The sequence below is a fragment of the Equus asinus genome, chromosome 2, assembly GCF_041296235.1.
Source record: "Equus asinus isolate D_3611 breed Donkey chromosome 2, EquAss-T2T_v2, whole genome shotgun sequence".
Taxonomy (NCBI): domain Eukaryota; kingdom Metazoa; phylum Chordata; class Mammalia; order Perissodactyla; family Equidae; genus Equus; species Equus asinus.
The window spans coordinates 34,986,099-35,005,496 of NC_091791.1; the positions used below are offsets into that span (position 1 = coordinate 34,986,099).

General features: G+C 39.2%; 1 protein-coding gene across 1 annotated transcript in view; it reads left to right on the forward strand.

Annotated features, from left to right (window-relative positions):
• Positions 1–17,026: 17,026 nt before the first annotated feature.
• The window catches only part of LOC106846094 (cytochrome P450 2C19-like), a 36,001-nt gene continuing 33,629 nt past the window's right edge, over positions 17,027–19,398 (forward strand). The window contains exons 1-3 of the mRNA XM_014864671.3: positions 17,027–17,223; positions 18,681–18,843; positions 19,005–19,154. Of these exons, the coding sequence (XP_014720157.1) occupies positions 17,056–17,223; positions 18,681–18,843; positions 19,005–19,154 (481 nt within the window). The 5' untranslated portion in view covers positions 17,027–17,055. The remainder of the gene's footprint in view (positions 17,224–18,680; positions 18,844–19,004; positions 19,155–19,398) is intronic.

Below are 19,398 nucleotides of genomic sequence, written 5' to 3' on the forward strand. Positions count from 1 at the left end.
CACATTTAACATCTGAACATATACGATTTGTCTTTATCTGATTAATTTAACTTAGCATGATGCCTTTAGGGTTCATCCATGTGGTTGCAAATGGCAGGACTCCCTTCTCTTTTATGGCTGAACAACATCCCATTGTACATACATGCCACGTTTTCTTTATCCATCTATCCATGTATGGACATCGATAGATGATGTCCTTAGGTTGGTTTCTTGTCTTGACCGTTGTGAATACTACTGCAATGACATTGGTGTGCAGATGTCTCTTCCAGACAGTGATTTCACTTCCTTTGGATATAATCCCAGAGGTGAAATTGCTGAATCATATGGTAGTTCTCTTTTATTTGAGGAGCCTCCATTCTGTTTTCAGAAATGGTTGTGCCAACTGACATTCCCACTAACAGTATACAAGAGTTCTCTTTTCTCTACAACCTCGCCAGCACTTGTTATCTCTTTTCTTTTTGATAATAGCCACTCTAACTGGTGTGAGGAGATTTCTTATTGAGGATTTCATTTATATTTCCCTGATGATCAGTGATATTGAGCACCTTTTCATAGACGTGTTTGCCGTTTGTATGGCTTCATTAGAAAAATGTCTATTCAGGTCCTTTGCCCATTTTTAATCAGATTACAGTGGTCCCCTCATATCCATGAGGGATATTTTCCAAGACCCCCAGTGGATGCCTAAAACTGCAGATAGTACTGAATCCTATATATACTTTGTTTTTCTCTATACATACCTATGATAAAGTTTAATTTATAAATTAGGCACAGTAAGAGATTAACAACAGCAATTAATAATAAAATAGAACAATTATAATAGTATACTATAATAAAAGTTATGTGAATGTGGTTTCTATCTCAAAATATCTTATTACACAAATTTAATGTCTTTTTCATTGTAACTAAGCACTTATCACACATTGTGGCTGTGATCTATGCAGTTTGAGGTACTAGAGCAAAACTAAGACAAATTTCTTTTTCCTTCGTCATAATTTCATGGATGGAAGATTCGTTCTCACCATAGATCTTAGCAACCTGAGCATACACAGTTTTTTCTTTCCTTAAGTTGAGAACTTTCACCTTTTCAATTAGAGAAAGTAATTTATGGCTTCTCTTTGGCATATCCAAATTGCCAAATTCACACTACTCTTGTGCTTTGGTGCCATTATTTAGTAAAATAAGAGTTCATAAGATTACAAGCACTGCAATATCACAACAATCAACATGAAAACCAAGACAGCTATTAATTGAATAATGGGCAGGCTGTGTATACAGAGTGGATACACCGGGCAAAGGGATGATTTACATGCCAAGTGAGACAGTGCGAGATGGCACAAGACTTCCTCACGCTACTCAGAATGGTATACAATTTAAAATTTATGAATTTTTTATTTCTGGAATTTTCCCCTTAATATTTTTGGACTGCAATTGATCACAGGTAACTGAAACCAGAGAAAGTGAAACTGTGGATAAGGGGGGGACTACTGTATTTGTTTTATTGCTATTGAGTTGTATGACTTCCTGATATATTTTGCATATTAACCTCATCAGATATATGGTTTGCAAATATTTTCTCCCATTTCATAGGTTGCCTTTTCATTTTGTGAATCATTTTCTTTGCTGTGAAGAATCTTTTTAATTTGAGTTAGTACTGTTGGGAAAGGTCATCAAGGAGATGTTACTCCAGTTTGGCCCATGAGTTGGACCCAGGCAATTGGAGGCTCCTCTCCCTGAGAAGTCCCAATAGTTTGTACAGCAGGCAGGAGTGGCGATTGTCTGGGTCTGAGGCAAAGCGTCCTTTCCTTAGTGAGAGTTCCCCGACTGATTGTGGTGTGGATGTTGTAAGTACCAATGTGTTGTTCCCCTTTATCCCTGCTCCTCATTCTGTTTCCTTTTATCAATAAACTTTGATTGCTTAAACAACCAAGTAGACTTGGCAGTACCTGTCATTCCTTGCCCTTTGCAGCTGCAGACAACATCCTACTACAAACTAGAAATGCTCTCTCATTTCCACAAGAATATGCAAAAATTCACTTGAAAGAACATAACAGCAAAAGGGGATGCTTGTAAGTTTATCATCTTGATGGGAAAGTGAAGGGTTTTCAAGAATATGACCACTCAACTAGAGTTTTTAAAAAGACCTTAAACTTGGTTCCAAAGAAATGAGCTGAATTTTCAGTGGCATCAGCACTTTTAGACAATACTGCAATTTATTTGTGAATAACTGTGCACCCCAAGCAGCTCCCTTAATTTTCTGAAAAGCAAGTGCTGGTGTTGGGCTACAAACTGAACAGAATGGCCTCGAAGTCCATGACTAGTGCCCTGGACTGACATTATTGACCTGTGAGGCTTGGTCATTAATTTGTTCTGTAACCTGAAGGAAATAAATTCACCCTTTTGTGTCTCAATCTCCTCATTTATAAAGCAAAAGAACTAGATAAGGGTTTTCTTTTTCCAAGCTTCCTGACCTTCTTTATAATCCAGTTTATCTGTTTCCCTTTGTATCAGGGCACAGCCATAAAAACTTCTCTGACTTCTGTCCAGCACGATGACAAAGAAAGAGTTTCCCAACCCTAAGCACTTTGATCCTGGCCACCTTCTGGATGAAAGTGGCAACTTTAAGAAGAGTGACTACTTTATGGCTTTTTCAGCAGGCAAGCAAGCTTGATTTTTGTCTATACATCAAGTGTCAAGTGTGATGAGGAAGAGCTTTGCATGGAGGCTACTCTGGGCTGAAAAATAGTCGTGTGTATGAGGCCAGAGGCCCCACTCCGGAAGTCCAGGTTATTTCTCAATGTATTGGAGGATGCACTCATTAAGTTTGCCCCATAACCCATCAATGAGATTCCTGAGAGCTCCTCCCCAAAGTCCAATTCTACAAAGACTTTTTTCACCTGCCCTGAGAAGCCAGTTCAATCAATAAACTTCACTGAGGGCCTTATATGTAGCAGCCCCATGCTCAGATCCTGGGATCCAAATGTGAATCAGGAACAGATGTTCTCTCTAGGAGAGAGGAAGGCAAATTGACAAGCACTGTGACCCTTGAGTGACAAATGCTCTTTAAGGAGCTGCTGTAGGAGCCCAGAGAGAGGAGCTCCTAACTCTTGCCTTTTGGGTGGCAGAGGCAGAGGGCAGAGTAGTTCGAGGGTAAGGTAAATTTTCATGCAGGAAGTAGCATTTGCGTATGTCCCATCAATTTGTCAGGGTCCTGGAACAAAACAGATGGTACACTCAAAAAAAGCTTAATTAAAGAGAGTTTAATGAAGAGACTGTTTTCAGAGGTTTGGGCAGGACTAAGGCAAGTAAGAAGGTGCAGTGAAGTACTCAGGGACTAGCATCAGCAGGAAGACCCCGGATGGGAAGTGGCGAGGGAAGGAGGGTGTTACTGGAATTATGGTAACCCAAATAGACCTTTAGCAAAGAGAGAATGGATGCCTCAAGAGCAGATGCATCTATAGGTAGAGGAATACAGCCAGTGCCTAAACTGTGGTCTGGCAGGGAGGGATTGAGGGAATAAATACTCTGACTTTTTCAATATCTAATCCTCTGAATTTATTCAGACCGCAAAAGGGAACTACCTTCTGGGTTTATGCAGTCCATAGAAATCAGCTTCCTGAACACAGAGGAGGCTTGGAAGACAAATAAACACAGAATGGATCTGGAAGGAAGGACAAATGAAGAATATTCAGCGCAGTCCAAGGGAGAAGCAGGGGAAGAGTAGAAGGTGAAGGGCCTTTCCTACCAAAGTAACTGAAACAGGGACAAAAATAGGAGATTTGCCCCTGATTGAATAACTAAGAAAATAGGTATCAAGCAAGCCTTGGTATTGTGGCCACAGGATCATGTGCAGTGTCTAGAGATGATCTCAAAGCAAGACACGGCTGTACTACTGCTGGCCTTTCTCCCTGTATTTTAGGCCCACTATTGCAGAATGAGCCCGCTCCAAATTTCTATTCATTTCACAGGGTTTGCAGGTCTGCTTTTGTCCTGACATTGTGAGAATCACTGCAAGATCTAAGGCCTTACCTTAAGAGTTTATACTCTAGTCTGTGAGACAGATGAACAATTATAATTTCATGTGAAATATGCTGTATTAGAAGCATTAATAAATGTTGCGGAGAACAGACAAGGGAGTGAATTGTATACCTGGAGCACGTCAAGGAAGTTTGCATAGAATAAATGACATCTGAACTGGATCTAGAAGCGTGTGGAGAATATCAGCAGGCAGAGCAGAGGGGGAGACTATTTCAGTCGAAGAATGACTGGAATCTCAGATAACATTTGAGATTGTTGGTCTGTTTGGGGAGTAGTGAATAGTTCATAATGCTTGTGGCTAGCTTGTGATTTTTGTTTTATACTTGGCAATGGTAAGCTCTTCAAATTTTTTTAAAGTAAGGCCATGACAAGAATAAGATTATCCCTTAGATTCCAGATAAAGAGAAATAAATCTGCTGTTGAGCCTTAGGACGTAGAAGGAAAAGTACAGGGTGTGTCTCATGTCAATTGGGATAGATGAGTGAGTGTGTGTGTGTGCACGCGTGTAGAAAGATGTCACTTGCAAGCCTCAGCAAAGCGACTCCAATATGGCTGTACACAAAAGATTTTTTCATACAGCATGCACCCAGAAATATGTGCTGAGGAAATGAAGGAAACCAGGTTGAGTGTAGATGGAAGAAGCCATAGGTTAGTTTTTATTAGCATTTTTATTTGTTTATTCATTCCATATTTATTTAAGCCTCCCTTTGTGCTAACTCAGAAACAGAATTAAATGAATATTTACGGGGGATCTTGTCAAGATGGTAGTGCAAGCGGACTCTGAACTCATCTCCTCCCACAAACACAACCAGGTTACAACTATTTTTGGAAAAATTACCTTGGAGAGAAAAATGAAAACTGGATAAAAAGAATCCCCACAACAAGGGACAGTCCTGACTAAGGAGGAAGAGGCAGAAATTCCTGCTATAGAGGAAAAAAAGCCACCTTTGGGAGCAGGGGAGCTTCTCAGCTGGCCAGGTGGGAGCCACCCTAAGGTATGCAGCCCTCCCTAGAGGAGTGAGGTCCAGAGCAGGGGCAGATACTGCTATAAGCATACTTCAGACTCAGCCCAGCTGAGACAGGGGTCTTACTGTCTGGCTTTACTGGCTATTAACTGCAGCGAGGATACCCCCAGAAAAGCTAGCAGCTGAAAGCCAAAAAGACCAGGGTCTGAAAGGGCCCATGCACAAACTTACTCATTGCAGCAACCTAAAATCACCAAAGAGGCTGACAGTCCTTTGGTGAAATGAGACTCACCTGGTGTGTTCTGGGGGCATCTTGGTGAGAGGAAGGACCTCTCCAGAGACTGAGACATTGTTGGGGGCCATTGTTCTGAACTGGTCCAGGTGTGCTGACACAGACCCTGGAGGGTGGCTTTGAGGTTCATCCCTTGGCCTGTTAGCCCAGGGGTCTGTCACACCCACTAGAGCACAGATGTAATCCAGTTCAGCCAGGGCAGGCAACCCACCCTAGGGACAGGCCCCACCTAACAGGAAGCCCTCAGGCTACTTTTCAGCCTGCATCGACTGGGTGCCTTGATCCTCCACAGGCAGGCAAGGGTGTCTGCCTCTGTGGGGCAGGGCCTGTGTGAGGACCAGGTGAACTGTGGGGGCATTGGTGGAGAGGTGGGGACCTCTGCAGTGTGGCATTGGGGTATGCTCCAGGGGGTTGAGAAGTGTGCTCGGACCAGGACTATGTTGACAGCCTGTGTGGTCCTGGGGGTGAGGGGGTAAGGCTTATCAGCGGCAGAAGACCTGTGCTTCACAAATAGCCATAAAAGGATCAGCCCCACCTTCCAAAGCCTGAAACAATTGAGTGCTCCCATGCCTAGGGCCATCCCCACGCAGCTGTACTCCTAAGAGAACTGACAACAGCCTTATAAGCCTGAGGCCCACCACAGCTCTAAGCCCCTGAGCCTAGCAACCAGCTACACTGGGTACCAACACAATTAAGAGGAAAACTGCAATAGGAGTGTGCTGATAGACATTGTAGCCAACAGTGCTGAGGCTCCCCAAACCGGATTTAAAAACAGCTGGCCAGGGAAGGAAAGACCAGACTCCCTGGGTACCTGCAGTGGGAGCAACCCTGCCACAGCAGAAGGACACAAGTAGCCCACAAAGGGGTCACTCCTGGATCTCCTGGACTGGTGACAAGACGGAAGCACACTGCTGGCACAAAAACAGACAGACAGATCAATGAAGTAGAATCGGGAGCCCAGAAACAAACTCACACATTATGGACAGCTAATATTTGACAAGGGAGCCAAGAGCATACGATGGAGAAAGGAGAGTCTCTTCAATAAATGGTTTTGGGAAAACTGGGCAGCCACATGCAAAAGAATGAAAGCAGACCATTCCCTTACACCATGCACAAAAATCAGCTCAAAATGGATTAAAGACTTGAATGTAAGACCTGAAGCCATGAAACTTCTAGAGGAAAACATAGGCCGTACGCTCTTTGACATCAGTCTTGGCAGCGTATTTTCAAGTACCATGTTTGACCAGGCAAGGGAAACAAAAGAAAAATGAACAAATGGGACTAAATTAAACTAAAAAGCTTCTGCACAGCAAACGAAACCATCAACAAAATGAAAAAACAATCTAACAATTGGAAGAAGATATTTGCAAACCATATATAAGATAAGGGGTTAATATCCAAAATATACAAAGAACTCATACGGCTCAACAACAACAAAACCAACAATCCAGTTAAAAAATGGGCAAAAGATCTGAACAGAGATTTCTCCAAAGAAGATATACAGATGCCATCAGGCATATGAAAAGATGCTCAACATCATTAGCTATCAAGGAAATGCAAATCAAAACTACAATGAGGTATCACCTCACTCCAGTCAGAATGGCTATAATTAACAAGACAGGAAACAACAAATGTTGGAGAGGATGTGGAGAGAAGGGAACCCTTGTTCACTACTAGTGGGAGTGCAAACTGGCGCAGCCACTGTCGAAAGCAGTATGGAGTATCCTCAGAAAATTAAGAATAGATCTACCATATGATCCAGCTATCCCACTGCTGGGTATTTATCCAAAGAACTTGGAAACGCAAAGGCATAAAGATACTTGCACCCCTATGTTCATTGCAGCATTATTCACAATAGCCAAGGCTTGGAAGAAACCTAGGTGCCGATTAAGGGACGAATGGATAAAGAAGATGTGGCATTTATACACCATGGAATACTACTCAGCCATAAGAAATGATGAAATCCGCCCATTTGTGACAACATGGATGGACCTTGAGGGTATTATGCTGAGTGAAATAAGTCAGAGGGAGAAAGTCAAATACCGTGTGATCTCACTCATAAGTAGAAGATAAAAACAACGACAAAGAATCACACAGCAACAGAGAATGGATTGGTGGTTACCATGGGGGAAGGAAGGGGAGGGCAAAAGGGGTGATTAGGTTCACATGTGAGGGGATGGACTATAATTAGTTTTTGGGGTGGTGAACATGATGTAATCTACACAGAAGTGGAAATGTATTATGATGTACATCCGAAAGCTATACAATGTTATAACCCAATGTTACTGCAACTAAAAATAAATAAATAAAAATAAATAAATGAATATTTACTTTATCTGTCATTTTTAGGAAAAGGTTTACTCTTGGAGAAGGCCTTGCTCACATGCAGCTGTCTTTACTCCTGACCAACATTTTACAGCATTTTACATTGAAACCTCTGGTTGATCCATAGGACATTGACACTACCTCAGTTGTCAGAAGGATAGGCTCTGTACCACCCTTATATGTGCTCTGTTTCATTCCAGTCTGAAGAAAAGGCAGGCTACCAGATGGCAGAGTGAGCCTCTCCAGCCTCATCTGATCAAGTCAGATGCTTTCTGTCCTGTATGTTAGCCATTATCCACTCTTCTTTAAGAGCAGAAATGAAATTCCTGAGCCCTGTCTCATCTAATTTTGCCCATCCTTTAAGATTCAGTTCAAATTTCCCTGTATGAAATAAAGTTCACTCTTTTGTTTCCCGTAAAATTCTTCTTGTAATGCAATTTTGAGATCTTAAGCTACATCTCATCTTCAGTGTACACAAAATGGAAAGGATCTTATAAATGTATGTTGTTTTATTAAAAATTAAAAATTGGAAGTTATCCCATGAGTTAAAATATTTTAAAAAAATATGTATTTGAAACTCACTCATTTCTTACTTCTATCTCGGTCTCTAGGGGAATGATCTCTTGACAGTTTGGCATGTATGCTTTCTGTATTTTCTCTATGGCTGTTAAAATATAATTATGTGTGTGATGTATATGTTTGTATATGTATGTTTGTTTAGGTGTATGTATGTGTATGTATATACAGGTGGGGAGAAAACAGGGGAGGATCATTCCAGCAAGAGGGAATAACATGAGATAAAACTTGAATTTGCTAGTCTGTCTAAGGATGTCCTTCCTCTTTCCTCATTGTGAGTAAACACACACACACGTGAACACACGTAAACACATACCTGCACACAGAAATACAGACATATTATGGCAAAAAAGAGGGGAAGATAGTGTATATGTATGGTTATAGTTGAAAGCACACATACAGAAACAAATGTGTGTTTCGTGTGTATATGTGTATATATAAACATATATACATATTTGTATATTTTTATATGTAATACACTTGTTTTATATACATATATAAAATATGCTACAATTTGGCGGTGATATTTATTTTATATAATAACATATCATAGATAGTTTTACAAGCAGTATGAATAAATATATCTCATAATACCCTGTTGCATGGCTATAGTAATTTTTTAAATTATTTCCCTATTCAAGGATATTTAGGTTATTTCTGAACTTCTGTTAATATAAAAATGCTACAGAGTACATATATCTTCCATTATTTCTGTACTATTTCTTCAGGATAGTTTCCTAGATATGAAGTGGCTGCACATATTTGTACACTTTTATTTTTCATAGATACTGAAGTTTAACTCAATTATGTGTCTGCTTACTTCTCTATCATGACTGTAATCAAACATTATTTGATCAAAAATTTGTATATGCAGAAGACTGACTTCTTCGACAGATTTAGTAATTTTTAGTTACCTTTATGAATTTTTCAAGAAGGAAATTCTATCATCAGCAAAGGATGTTTCATTGCAACGGTCAGAAATTTCCAGAAACAACATCTATGTCTATGTCTCTATCTCTCTCTGTCTTACTCATCACACACAAACATACACGCACATATGTACATTTATATTTGTTTGGCAGCATGGAAAAGTGATAAAAATTGTGGGGACAAGATAACAGAGGGTTTGGGGAATCCATATAGGGAAGCCTGATATTTGATGTGATTTTACCCTTGAGGTGATTGATGATTTGAAATCAGGAGCTGCGAGGCTGAAAGGCTGACTGTAAAATATCATTTAGGAGCTTTAGAACCTGAAAAGAATTTTTGGCAGATTCTCGAGGCTAGAAGGAAAAAAAATGCAGTTCAGAGCTTGCCAAATGAGAAAGACCAAGTAAACACACTGACTTCAGTTGAAGCCTGAAGATCGCAATGAAGATCTACAATAGAGGATTAAGAATAAGCCTAAAGTTGAAGAGTTCTTGTTAAGACTAGAGTCCTGCTTTAAATAATTTTAATCGCTGATTGCATTACACTGATCCATGCCTAAACATTTTCTGTTGCTGGAGGCATAGTTTTCGCTAGAGAAAGGTAATGTCCTCCAGAGCCTCAAATTATCATTGCATTATTTGATGTACAATGTGTAGCACACAATTAAAAAAAATAGCTGACAAAACATGTGAACTTCTCAATAAATATGCAAAAATTGGTAAAGTTCTATACTTGGTTATGATAAACACTCTTGACAAAAACCCATTAAAAAAATGTGGCTTTCTTATTCTGCAAAAGGACATCTCCAATATCCTAGACAACGTTTATGTTAAGGGGTAAATACAGAATTCTTTCCCCATAAGTTTTTAAAAAGTAAAGATATCCCCTTGCCTGAAGGATGTCAGCAAAATGGTGTGGAGTGATGACTCCTAAAAATTCTCTCTGATGTAAAACAATGATCACACAGCCAAAAATTATCAGATCAGCATTTTCAGAATTCTGGACATTAACCAAAGGCTTGCACTGATCTGCAAAGTGTTTATTCAAGAAAAATGGATAAATCTCGCTAAGAACAATGAGCTTTGTGGTGTTTTAACTTGCCTTATTCCCTTTCTTTATCTCCCTTACCCTAAGGTAGCTTGGAAAGCTACAGCACATAAGCTTGGTGAAAAGCAGCAGCCTAAAAGCCACTGGAGGTGACAGAATGGAGTTGAAGCTTCTTCAAAGCCCACTTCCAAAGAATTGTCATTGTTTGACCTGTCTTGTGGTTCCATGGAAGAGCTAACTTGCAGGATTTCCTTTATTTAATCTGACCATGAACTTGCCCAGTACAAACAGCCTCTTCCCCAGGGTCACTTGTTGAAAACAACTAGAGGCCAATTTTCAGGAGTGTGGGTGCCTGAAGCTGTGGATAACAGTTGGGGAAAACAATAGACCAAAACGCTTTAAAAAAAAAGCTGGAGATTGAGTTGTTCATAGGAGTCTTAGAAAAACTATGACATATTCGTGAGACATTAGAAGTCCACACATGCTCAGGAAAGACCTGAGAAGACCCTAAGCTCTCGCCTCTGGCTAACCTTGGGGTTCTGTGTAAGAGGAAGTGAAGAAGGCTATGGCAGAATTAGCAACTGCCTGGATGAATGTTGAAGGCATCCTCTGACACAATGCACAGAGCCTTTTGCAAAGACTAGGAGATTGATTGATTCTAGATTACTAAGGAAATATCTGTCCAACTATTAGATGAGCACTAAGCTATATACCAGAGGCTTTAGTGGGTGCACGTGACAAAGAATAGAAATTTGATAGAATTAGCTCAGAATAGTCACAAAAGAGAAATAAACAAAGTAAACTGCTAAAAATGTTCTATTTAAGTCTTGAGGGTGTAAATGTGTGGCTGAATAGAGGTACACTGCTGGTGGTAAAGAAGCACAGCCATTGGAAGTGATTACAAGGTTAATACAAAAATGAGTTGCATTTATTTATGCTAATAAAAAATAATTAGATGATTATATTGTTAAAAGAACCATTTATGCTAACATAACCCCCTGCCTCAAATATCTAGGAGTAAATATAATGTATGATGTGCAACACCTCAAAATTGCAAACTACATAACATTTCTGGGAGAAATGAAAGAATATCCAAATACATGGAGAGTTATATCACGTTCATAAATAGAAAATAATCAGTACTGTTAAGGTGTCAGTTCTCTCAACATGCACTGTAGATTCAAAGAATTCTCAATCAACTTCTTATCAGAATTTCTGTGGGAATTGACCAATTTATTCTGAAATTGTGTGGAAATGCAAAGAAGCTATTATAATCAAGCCAATACTAAAGAAGAAGTAGCAGGATGGAAGACTTACATACCAGATATCAAGACTTACTTTAAAGCTATAATAATTAAGACAATGTGATATTGGCATAAGGATAGCAACTTGGAATAGACTAGAATAGAGTTTAGAAACAGAGTAACACCTATATGATCACGTGAGAGTACTACTTAATTTAGCAGAAAAAGGATAATTTCAATAATTGATGCTGGATAAATGGATATTCAGTTGGAAGAAAATGCAACTTTTCCCCTACAAGTTATTTGCAAACAGTAATTTGAGATGGATCATAGAAGTGTGAAAAATAAAACTGTATAGCCTCTAGTGTAAAACGTAAGAGCAAGTTTTTATGATATGGAGCTCTGCAAAGAATTAAAATTTTACAGAGGGCTATTTTCTGTGTTAATGGATATGATGTATATATACTGGCAGGGTTGTTGGATACTACAGGGGGTATAAAGTTGGTGTTTTTGTGTGACATGAATATATAATTATCTATGCACCAGACAGAAAGCAAAGAACTGTATTACAATGGCATTATTAATAAAGTAACACAACTCTGAATATTATTATAAAGATGAGAAAATAGATTTCATGAAACTTCATTTTCTCCAAAGTAACATAGCTCTCTTATGCAAAATATCGCTTGGGTTCTTGTAAATGACTTCTTCCTCTTATTATACTCATTCTCTTTATTTCATGTGCCTAATTTAGACTTATATACTTTAGAATTAGACTTTTCTTCCTAGTCCTTCTAATGGTGTTATTTTTCTAATTTTATCCATGATTATGAATATACTTTAGGACCTAAAATATTGAGACTAGTCTAAGATAAATGAGAATGAACTTGATCTGCATTCAAGATATATTTTGATTTCTCTTTAACTTCTATGACCCATTGGTTGTTCAGTAGCATGTTATTTAATCTCCACATACTTTTGAATTTTCCAGTTTTGTTCATGTAATTGATTTCTAGTTTTACCATTTGGCTTGATATAATTTCAATCCTCTTAAATATATGAGATTTACTTTGTGGCCTAATATGTGATCTATCCTGTAGAATGTTCCGTGTGTGCTTGAGAAAAACATTTTTTCTGCTGCTTTTCATGGAATGTCCTGTAAAAGTCTGTTAAGTCCTCTGGTTTAACATGTCATTTAAGTCCAAAGTTTCTGTATTGATTTTATGTCCAGATGATCTATCCATTGAGGAAATTGAAGTCTCTACTAATATTGTATTGCTGTCTATTTCTCTCTTTACATTTGTTAATATCGGCTTTATATATTTAGGAGCTCCTATGTTGGTTGTATCGTTGTCGTTTTTTTTTTTCTTATTGTTCCTCTAACTGGCTAATTTCAAGTGTCTCACCTTTAAGTTTGCTGATTCTTTTTTCTGCAGGATCAAATCTGCCTCGAATCTCTCTGTTCCAATTTTCAGTTCAGTCATTGTATTCTTCAACTCCAGGACTTCTGTTTGGTTCTTTTTGATGATATATATTTCCTTATTAAACTTCCTATTTTGTTCATGTATTGTTTTCCTGATTTTGTTTAGTTGTCTATGTGTGATCTCTTGCATTTCATTGAGATTATTTAAAATGATTATTTTCAATGTTTTACGGACAATTCATCAATCTACATTTGTTTTGATTGGTTATTGGAGCTTTATTACTTTCCTTTGATAGTGTTATGTTCACATGATTCTTCATGATCTGTGTAGCTTGGTGTTTGTATCTATGCATTTGAGTAAGAAACATGTGTTCTAATCCTTACATATTGGTTTCAATAGGTAAAGATCTTCTTCTATTTGGTCCCTTGGCTAATGGGATTGCCTCTGTGATCTCAGGTGAATGGGACTGGAGCAACTTATTGTGGTTACTGCTGCCTCTGCATTGGGGTCTGTAGTTTGTTACCAGATACGTAGGGGGACATGCATCCTACGGGTCCCTGAGCATATGGGACTGACTCCAGCAGCTTGGTCAGTAGGGCTGGTGTTGGGCCAAAGGTCTGCGTCAGGGTCCATTGTTGATGGCATACCTGTTATCACATGCAAGGACATGTGTGGCTCCTGTTGGTTCCCTGGAAGGGATCTTACTTAGTCACTAGGTGGGATCCCTTGGCAGGACTATTCCCCAGACTGTGACTGAGAGGGAAAGGAAATGAGTTACAGGTCCGCTTTAAGACCTCCCACTGTGGTCTTAAAGACAAACCACTAGATTGAGGTAGGCGGGCCAACCTCTAGGAGCACAGATGGGTGTGTCTCTTGCCTAATCCCTAGTTGGGCAGGACAGCTCCAGCACCATGACTGAAATGGGCTGGAGATGCATCATAGCCTACTTCAGTGTCCACAGCTGGGACGAAAGTTGGATGGCCTGTTACCTAAAGCGTGGGTTGGAAGGGTTCAACCAGGGTCGCTTGGTAGACAATGCTGGAAGTACGACTATTGCTAATGGGGCTGTAGCTGAGTCCACAGCGCAGTGGAGCTGTTTTCAGACCTGTTATTATGACCATGGTTGGCAAGCCTGCCACTTGGTTGCAGATCTACCTTCTCAAAATTTCCCTCTTTGGTCTTAGGTTCCACAGGGGTTTTGCGACCTCCTTCTGGATGCTAAAGCTCCTACAAAGGCACTTTTGCCCATGGATAGCTGCCAAATTATTGTTTCTGTGTGGAGATATGAGTGGTAAATCTTCTATTCTACCATCTTGCTGACGTCTGATGATAACTTTTTACATACAACACAAAAGTCACCATGCATGAAAAAAGAATGAATTGATAAATTGTGCTACATTAAAATTAAAAATTTCTTCTCTGTGAAAGACACTGTCAAGAAAATGAAAAGGCAAGCCACAGACTGAGAGAAAATATGTACAAAAGACATATCAGATAAGAACTGTTATCCAAAATACACAAAGATCTCTTAAGACTCAACAATAAGAAAATGAACAACCCAATTGAAAAATGGGCAAAAATCTGACAGATACCTTACCAAAAAAAATATACAGATGTGGCAAATATGCATATGAAAGGATGTTCAACATATTACATCATTAGGAATTGTAAATTAATCAAAAATGAGGTGGCTAAAATTTAAAATGCTGACAACACAAAATATTGGCAAGATGTGGAACAGAAAGAATTCTCATTCATTGCTGGTGGGACTGAAAAATGGTACAACTGGTTTGAAAGACAGTTTGGCAGTTTCTTTAAAAAACTAAACACAGTTTTACTGTACCATCCAGCAGTCACACTCCTTGGTATTAAACAAATGAGTTGAAAACTTATGTCACACAAAAACCTGCACATTAATTTTTTTTGCAGCTTCATCCAAAATGGACAAAGCTTGGAAGCAGCCAAGATATCCCTCAGTAGGTGAATGGATAAATAAACCACGGTACAATTATACAATGGAATCTTATACAATATTAAAAAGAAATGAGCTCTTTAGTCCTGAAAAGACATGAAAGAAACTTTAATGTATATTACCAAGTCAAAGAAGTCAAACTGAAAAGACCATATATTATAGGATTGTAAGTATAGGACATTCAGGAAAAGGCAAAACTGTAGAGACAGTAAAGGGATCAGTGGTTGCCAAGAATTTAAAGGAGGGTGGATTGAACAGGTGGAGCACAATGGATATGATTTTTAAGGCAATGAAATTATGCCTAAAATAAGATTGTGAATATCTCGTAGAGTTTGGGTCTATGTGAGTCAAGCAGCAAACTACTGCTTCTCTTCATCCTGGATAAAAGTTTCATCGAGACCTGGACTCACTCAACTTCTAAAGGTTACAAAACTAAACTTTTGAACCCCATTTTAATCAACAGTTGCTGTAATTATTAACTAAATTAATATTTGTTTTTGACATGACTTTTTAGAGTGAATCACGGAATACTGAATCAAAGTACACAGTCAGTGTGGGGAACTTGCTTGAACTCAGTATTTTGCTTGGAGGTGGCATGCATGACTCAGGGCATGTGGGGTCTGAGCTACCTGCAGTCTATGTGTCCTTGGCCACAGTGCTGGAACTCCAAGCCAGCTTCCTCATCATTAAAATGAGAATAATTTCACCTTAGACAAAGATAGTTTAGAGAACCAAAGGGGATATGATGGGTGTGAAAATTCTCTAATTGTCCGTCTCCCTGTAAAAATGAAAACTAAAACATTTTGTAACTGAGGTCTTGACAGATCTTAATTTTTCCCTTCCTAAAAGAGCTTAGATATAGCTGCACTAATCAATTTGGAACAAATACAATGATATCTTTATAGAACATGTCTATGTACAAACACGACCGTTAGTTACCTACTAATGTATATCGTTCCGTGATATTTAGATCCTCATGACCACTAAAGGTCGTCTCCTGTCAGGTCTGAACGTTGTGGTGGTTCTGTGCTGTGGGTCTGTTGAATGAACTCTCTGCCTCCCATCCTCCACTGACTCCACACCTATTGTTCTGTTTATAATCTCCATCTGCATATGGTACTTCATTTCAATATTTCTGACAAGGACAGGCCAAAAAACACAGAAGAGCCTGTGTCTGGATGCTACTGGGAAATGGAGGAAGCCATAGTCTCTCAAGTCCTTCCCCACTAAATTCTCTGAGACTGACTCCTCCCTAAGTTACACTGAGCAAGTTTCACCTGTGCAGTGATAGAGAGAGTAACAGAGTGGAGAATCTATGGCTCTTTTATCCTTGGAGTCAAATAAGGGCAATTTATTTAATGTGAAGTCTGTTATTTTGTGAACAGGATCAAGGGGTGTAAATTCAGAGTAATTAGTATTTTGGAGGTTTTCTTTTGTTTTTCAAAATTGTTCTTCAGGCAGCTGTGGCGTAAGCCATAGTGTGCCACAATGAGCATGAGAAGGTCTCAGTTCTAGTCTCAGTCCTGCCACCTGTGATATGTGAGATCCCAGAGTCTCCCTTTACCCATTTTAAAAACAAAAGATAATAAACTCTTCTCCTGGGATTTGGGGGGGAGCTTAATGATAAAAGATGTGTATATTTACTCAACTATTTACTTGATATATGTATGGTTATTCAAGATGTGAGTTTTTCTAGCTATTTTATGTCGAGGCGGCTATAATGTTAGTACAGTACATTAAAATAATTAAAAGTCTTCCATTTTCAAGGATAAAGTGTCTTAGTGTTTGGTAAATCATTACAAGATAAACACTTTTTATCTATAGGAAACAGAATGCACTGATTTTCCCTAAAGTCGTAAATTCCCAACTGATCATCAGTCTGAGAATCTAGAATGTTGAGCAATATTTTGGATCAAATCATTTACTTCAGTGGTTCTTTATCCTGGCTGCGTTTGAGGCCTAAGGATTTTTGTTTGTTTGTTTTTAATTAACACTTCCTAGCCCTATCTCTGACCAGCTAACCCAGAATCTTGAGGATAGTGGATAGGAAAGAAGAAGAGCAAGGCCAAACGACACTTTATTTCTATCTCTATCAGTGGACCAAAAGTCCACTCAGAAGGGAGATGAGTTGACTTAGCTTATTGATTGGTAACTTTATACATCAAAGAGGCACATGTTGAATCAACAGGGAGTGTTATAAAAACTTTGGATTTCAGGGTCACAGTAGTCTAAGTAGGAAGACACAATGCATCTGGTTGTGGTCCTGGGGCTCTGTCTCTCCTGTTTGCTTCTCCTTTCACTCTGGAAACAGAGATCCAGGAAAGGGAAGCTTCCACCTGGCCCCACTCCTCTCCCTATTATTGGAAATATCCTGCAGCTAGATGTTAAGGACATCAACAAATCCTTCATCAATGTAAGTATGTTTTATGCTCCTTCTGTGGCTTGCAAAGGGTAAGTAAATTAATCTTTACTTTTAAGTAAAGTGTATTCCTGGTGGCAAATGATTAAAATAGATCATTGCATGGAAAATACTCACTACTTTTTTTTTTTAAAGATTGACACTTGAGCTAACAACTGTTGTCAGTTTTCCTCTTTTTTTCCTGTCCCCAAAGCCCCCCATTATATAGTTGTATTTTCTAGTTGTGAGTGCCTCTGGTTGTGCTATGTGGGACGCTGCCTCAGCATGGCTTAATGAGCAGTGCCATGTCCGCACCCAGGATCCAAACCAGCGAAAACCCATGCCACCAAAGCAGAGGGTGCGAACTTAACCACTTGGCCACGGACCGGCCCCTCACTGTACATTTTAATGTTTCCATGCTTTTTCTAGTTTGTCATTGTTAGATAGTAGAATGATGTAATGCATTTTTGGAAAAGAGAAATATTTAAGTCATCCTGGGATAGGGTCAAAATAATAAAGTGGCAAAAGTCTGGAGTGTTGCTGCTCTAATTGTTTTATAACCATTTGCTGTAATTTTTTGCCTGAAGGAAAAAAGATTAGAAATTTCATTCAAGAAGTTACCTTCTTTGTGAGCTATAGAATTTGTTCAGATTAGTCGTGAAAAGTAAACTTCTCTGAAGAAGCAAATTATGTCTAATGTCAAGAAATAGCTATGGGCGGAGGATCAGCATAATTGAGTGAAAGAAATGATTATTCAGGATCCATTGGGTGTTAACAAGAGTCCTTTTGGATTCTGCACAAAGCTGCTGTCTATACCCTATGAATGATGCAGGGTAGAAGAAATTGTTCTTCCATGAGATGCTACATGTTCATGCATTGCCTCTGTGATACTTGATCTCCTTCTGTGTTATCAATACTGGTGGTTTCAAACTGGAGGAGGTTTTAGAATCATCTGGACTCATTTTACAAAACAGATTTTTATTACTCATTACAGAGCTACTAAATCAGAATTTCCAAGAGAAGAGTTCCACAGGTGATCCTGGAGCAATCAACCTCATATTGTTCCAAAGGTGGGAGGCATTGAGGACTGATAAATTGCTCAAGCATGAGATGCTGGCAAAACATACATTCAAATCTGGGTCTTCTATTTATTAGCCATGGTACACTGCAAAAGAATTTGTAGTTCTCTGACTTCAGTTTATTTATTGGTAAAATAGAGCAAATAAACTTTGCTGAATGTGTTGATGTGAAGATTAAATGTAATCTGTGCACCAATTGCCCAAGTCATTGCATGGCACTTCATGGGCATCTACAGGTGGCAGCTATAATAATCTTCATATTTAATAAAATTCATAAATATTTAAAGCTGATGACAGAATAAAAATATAAAATAAAGGACGATAATATCAGTTGAATCATGCACAAAATGTGACTTCTTTTGCTAATGTTTGCATTATCTTTCCATTTCCCAGCTCTCAAAATTTTATGGCCCTGTGTTCACTCTGTATTTGGGCTTGGAGCCCACTGTGGTGCTGCATGGATATAAAGCAGTGAAGGAAGCCCTGATTGATCTGGGAGAGGAGTTTTCTGGAAGAGGCAGTTTCCCACTGGCTGAAAGAGCTAATAAAGGACATGGTAGGTGTGTGTGTGCATATTCAGCATTGGCTGGGGAGGATGGAAAATATGAATTTAAGGATCTCTTCAGCAGAGCTTGGCTCATCCATGAAGCCGCGAGGTGTCAGCTTCCTCTTCCCTGGCAAGAACCTCCCTTAGAGTTTCTGTTTCCCCTCTGTTAGGAATACTGTTCAGCAACGGGAAGAGATGGAAGGAGATCCGGCGCTTTTCCCTCATGACCCTGAGGAATTTCGGGATGGGAAAGAGGAGCATTGAAGATCGTGTTCAACAGGAAGCCTGCTGTCTTGTGGAGGAGTTGAGGAAAACAAGTGGTGAGTGGTTCTATACTCTGTAAGTCTGACTTTAACAGACAGAACTCCTCTAATAATGTCCTTGAAAATATTTCAGGGGCAGACAAATCTTTCCTTAAGGGTAGTGGCTACCAGCCCTCAGGTGAAGGAGGGAGAGTGTGAAGCAGCGAGCTAAGGGAGTTTTTGCATATGTCTGCTTGCTGTGTGTGTACACTCATGATTGTGCATACAATGTGGGCATAAAAGGTCATTTAATCCTATTCTG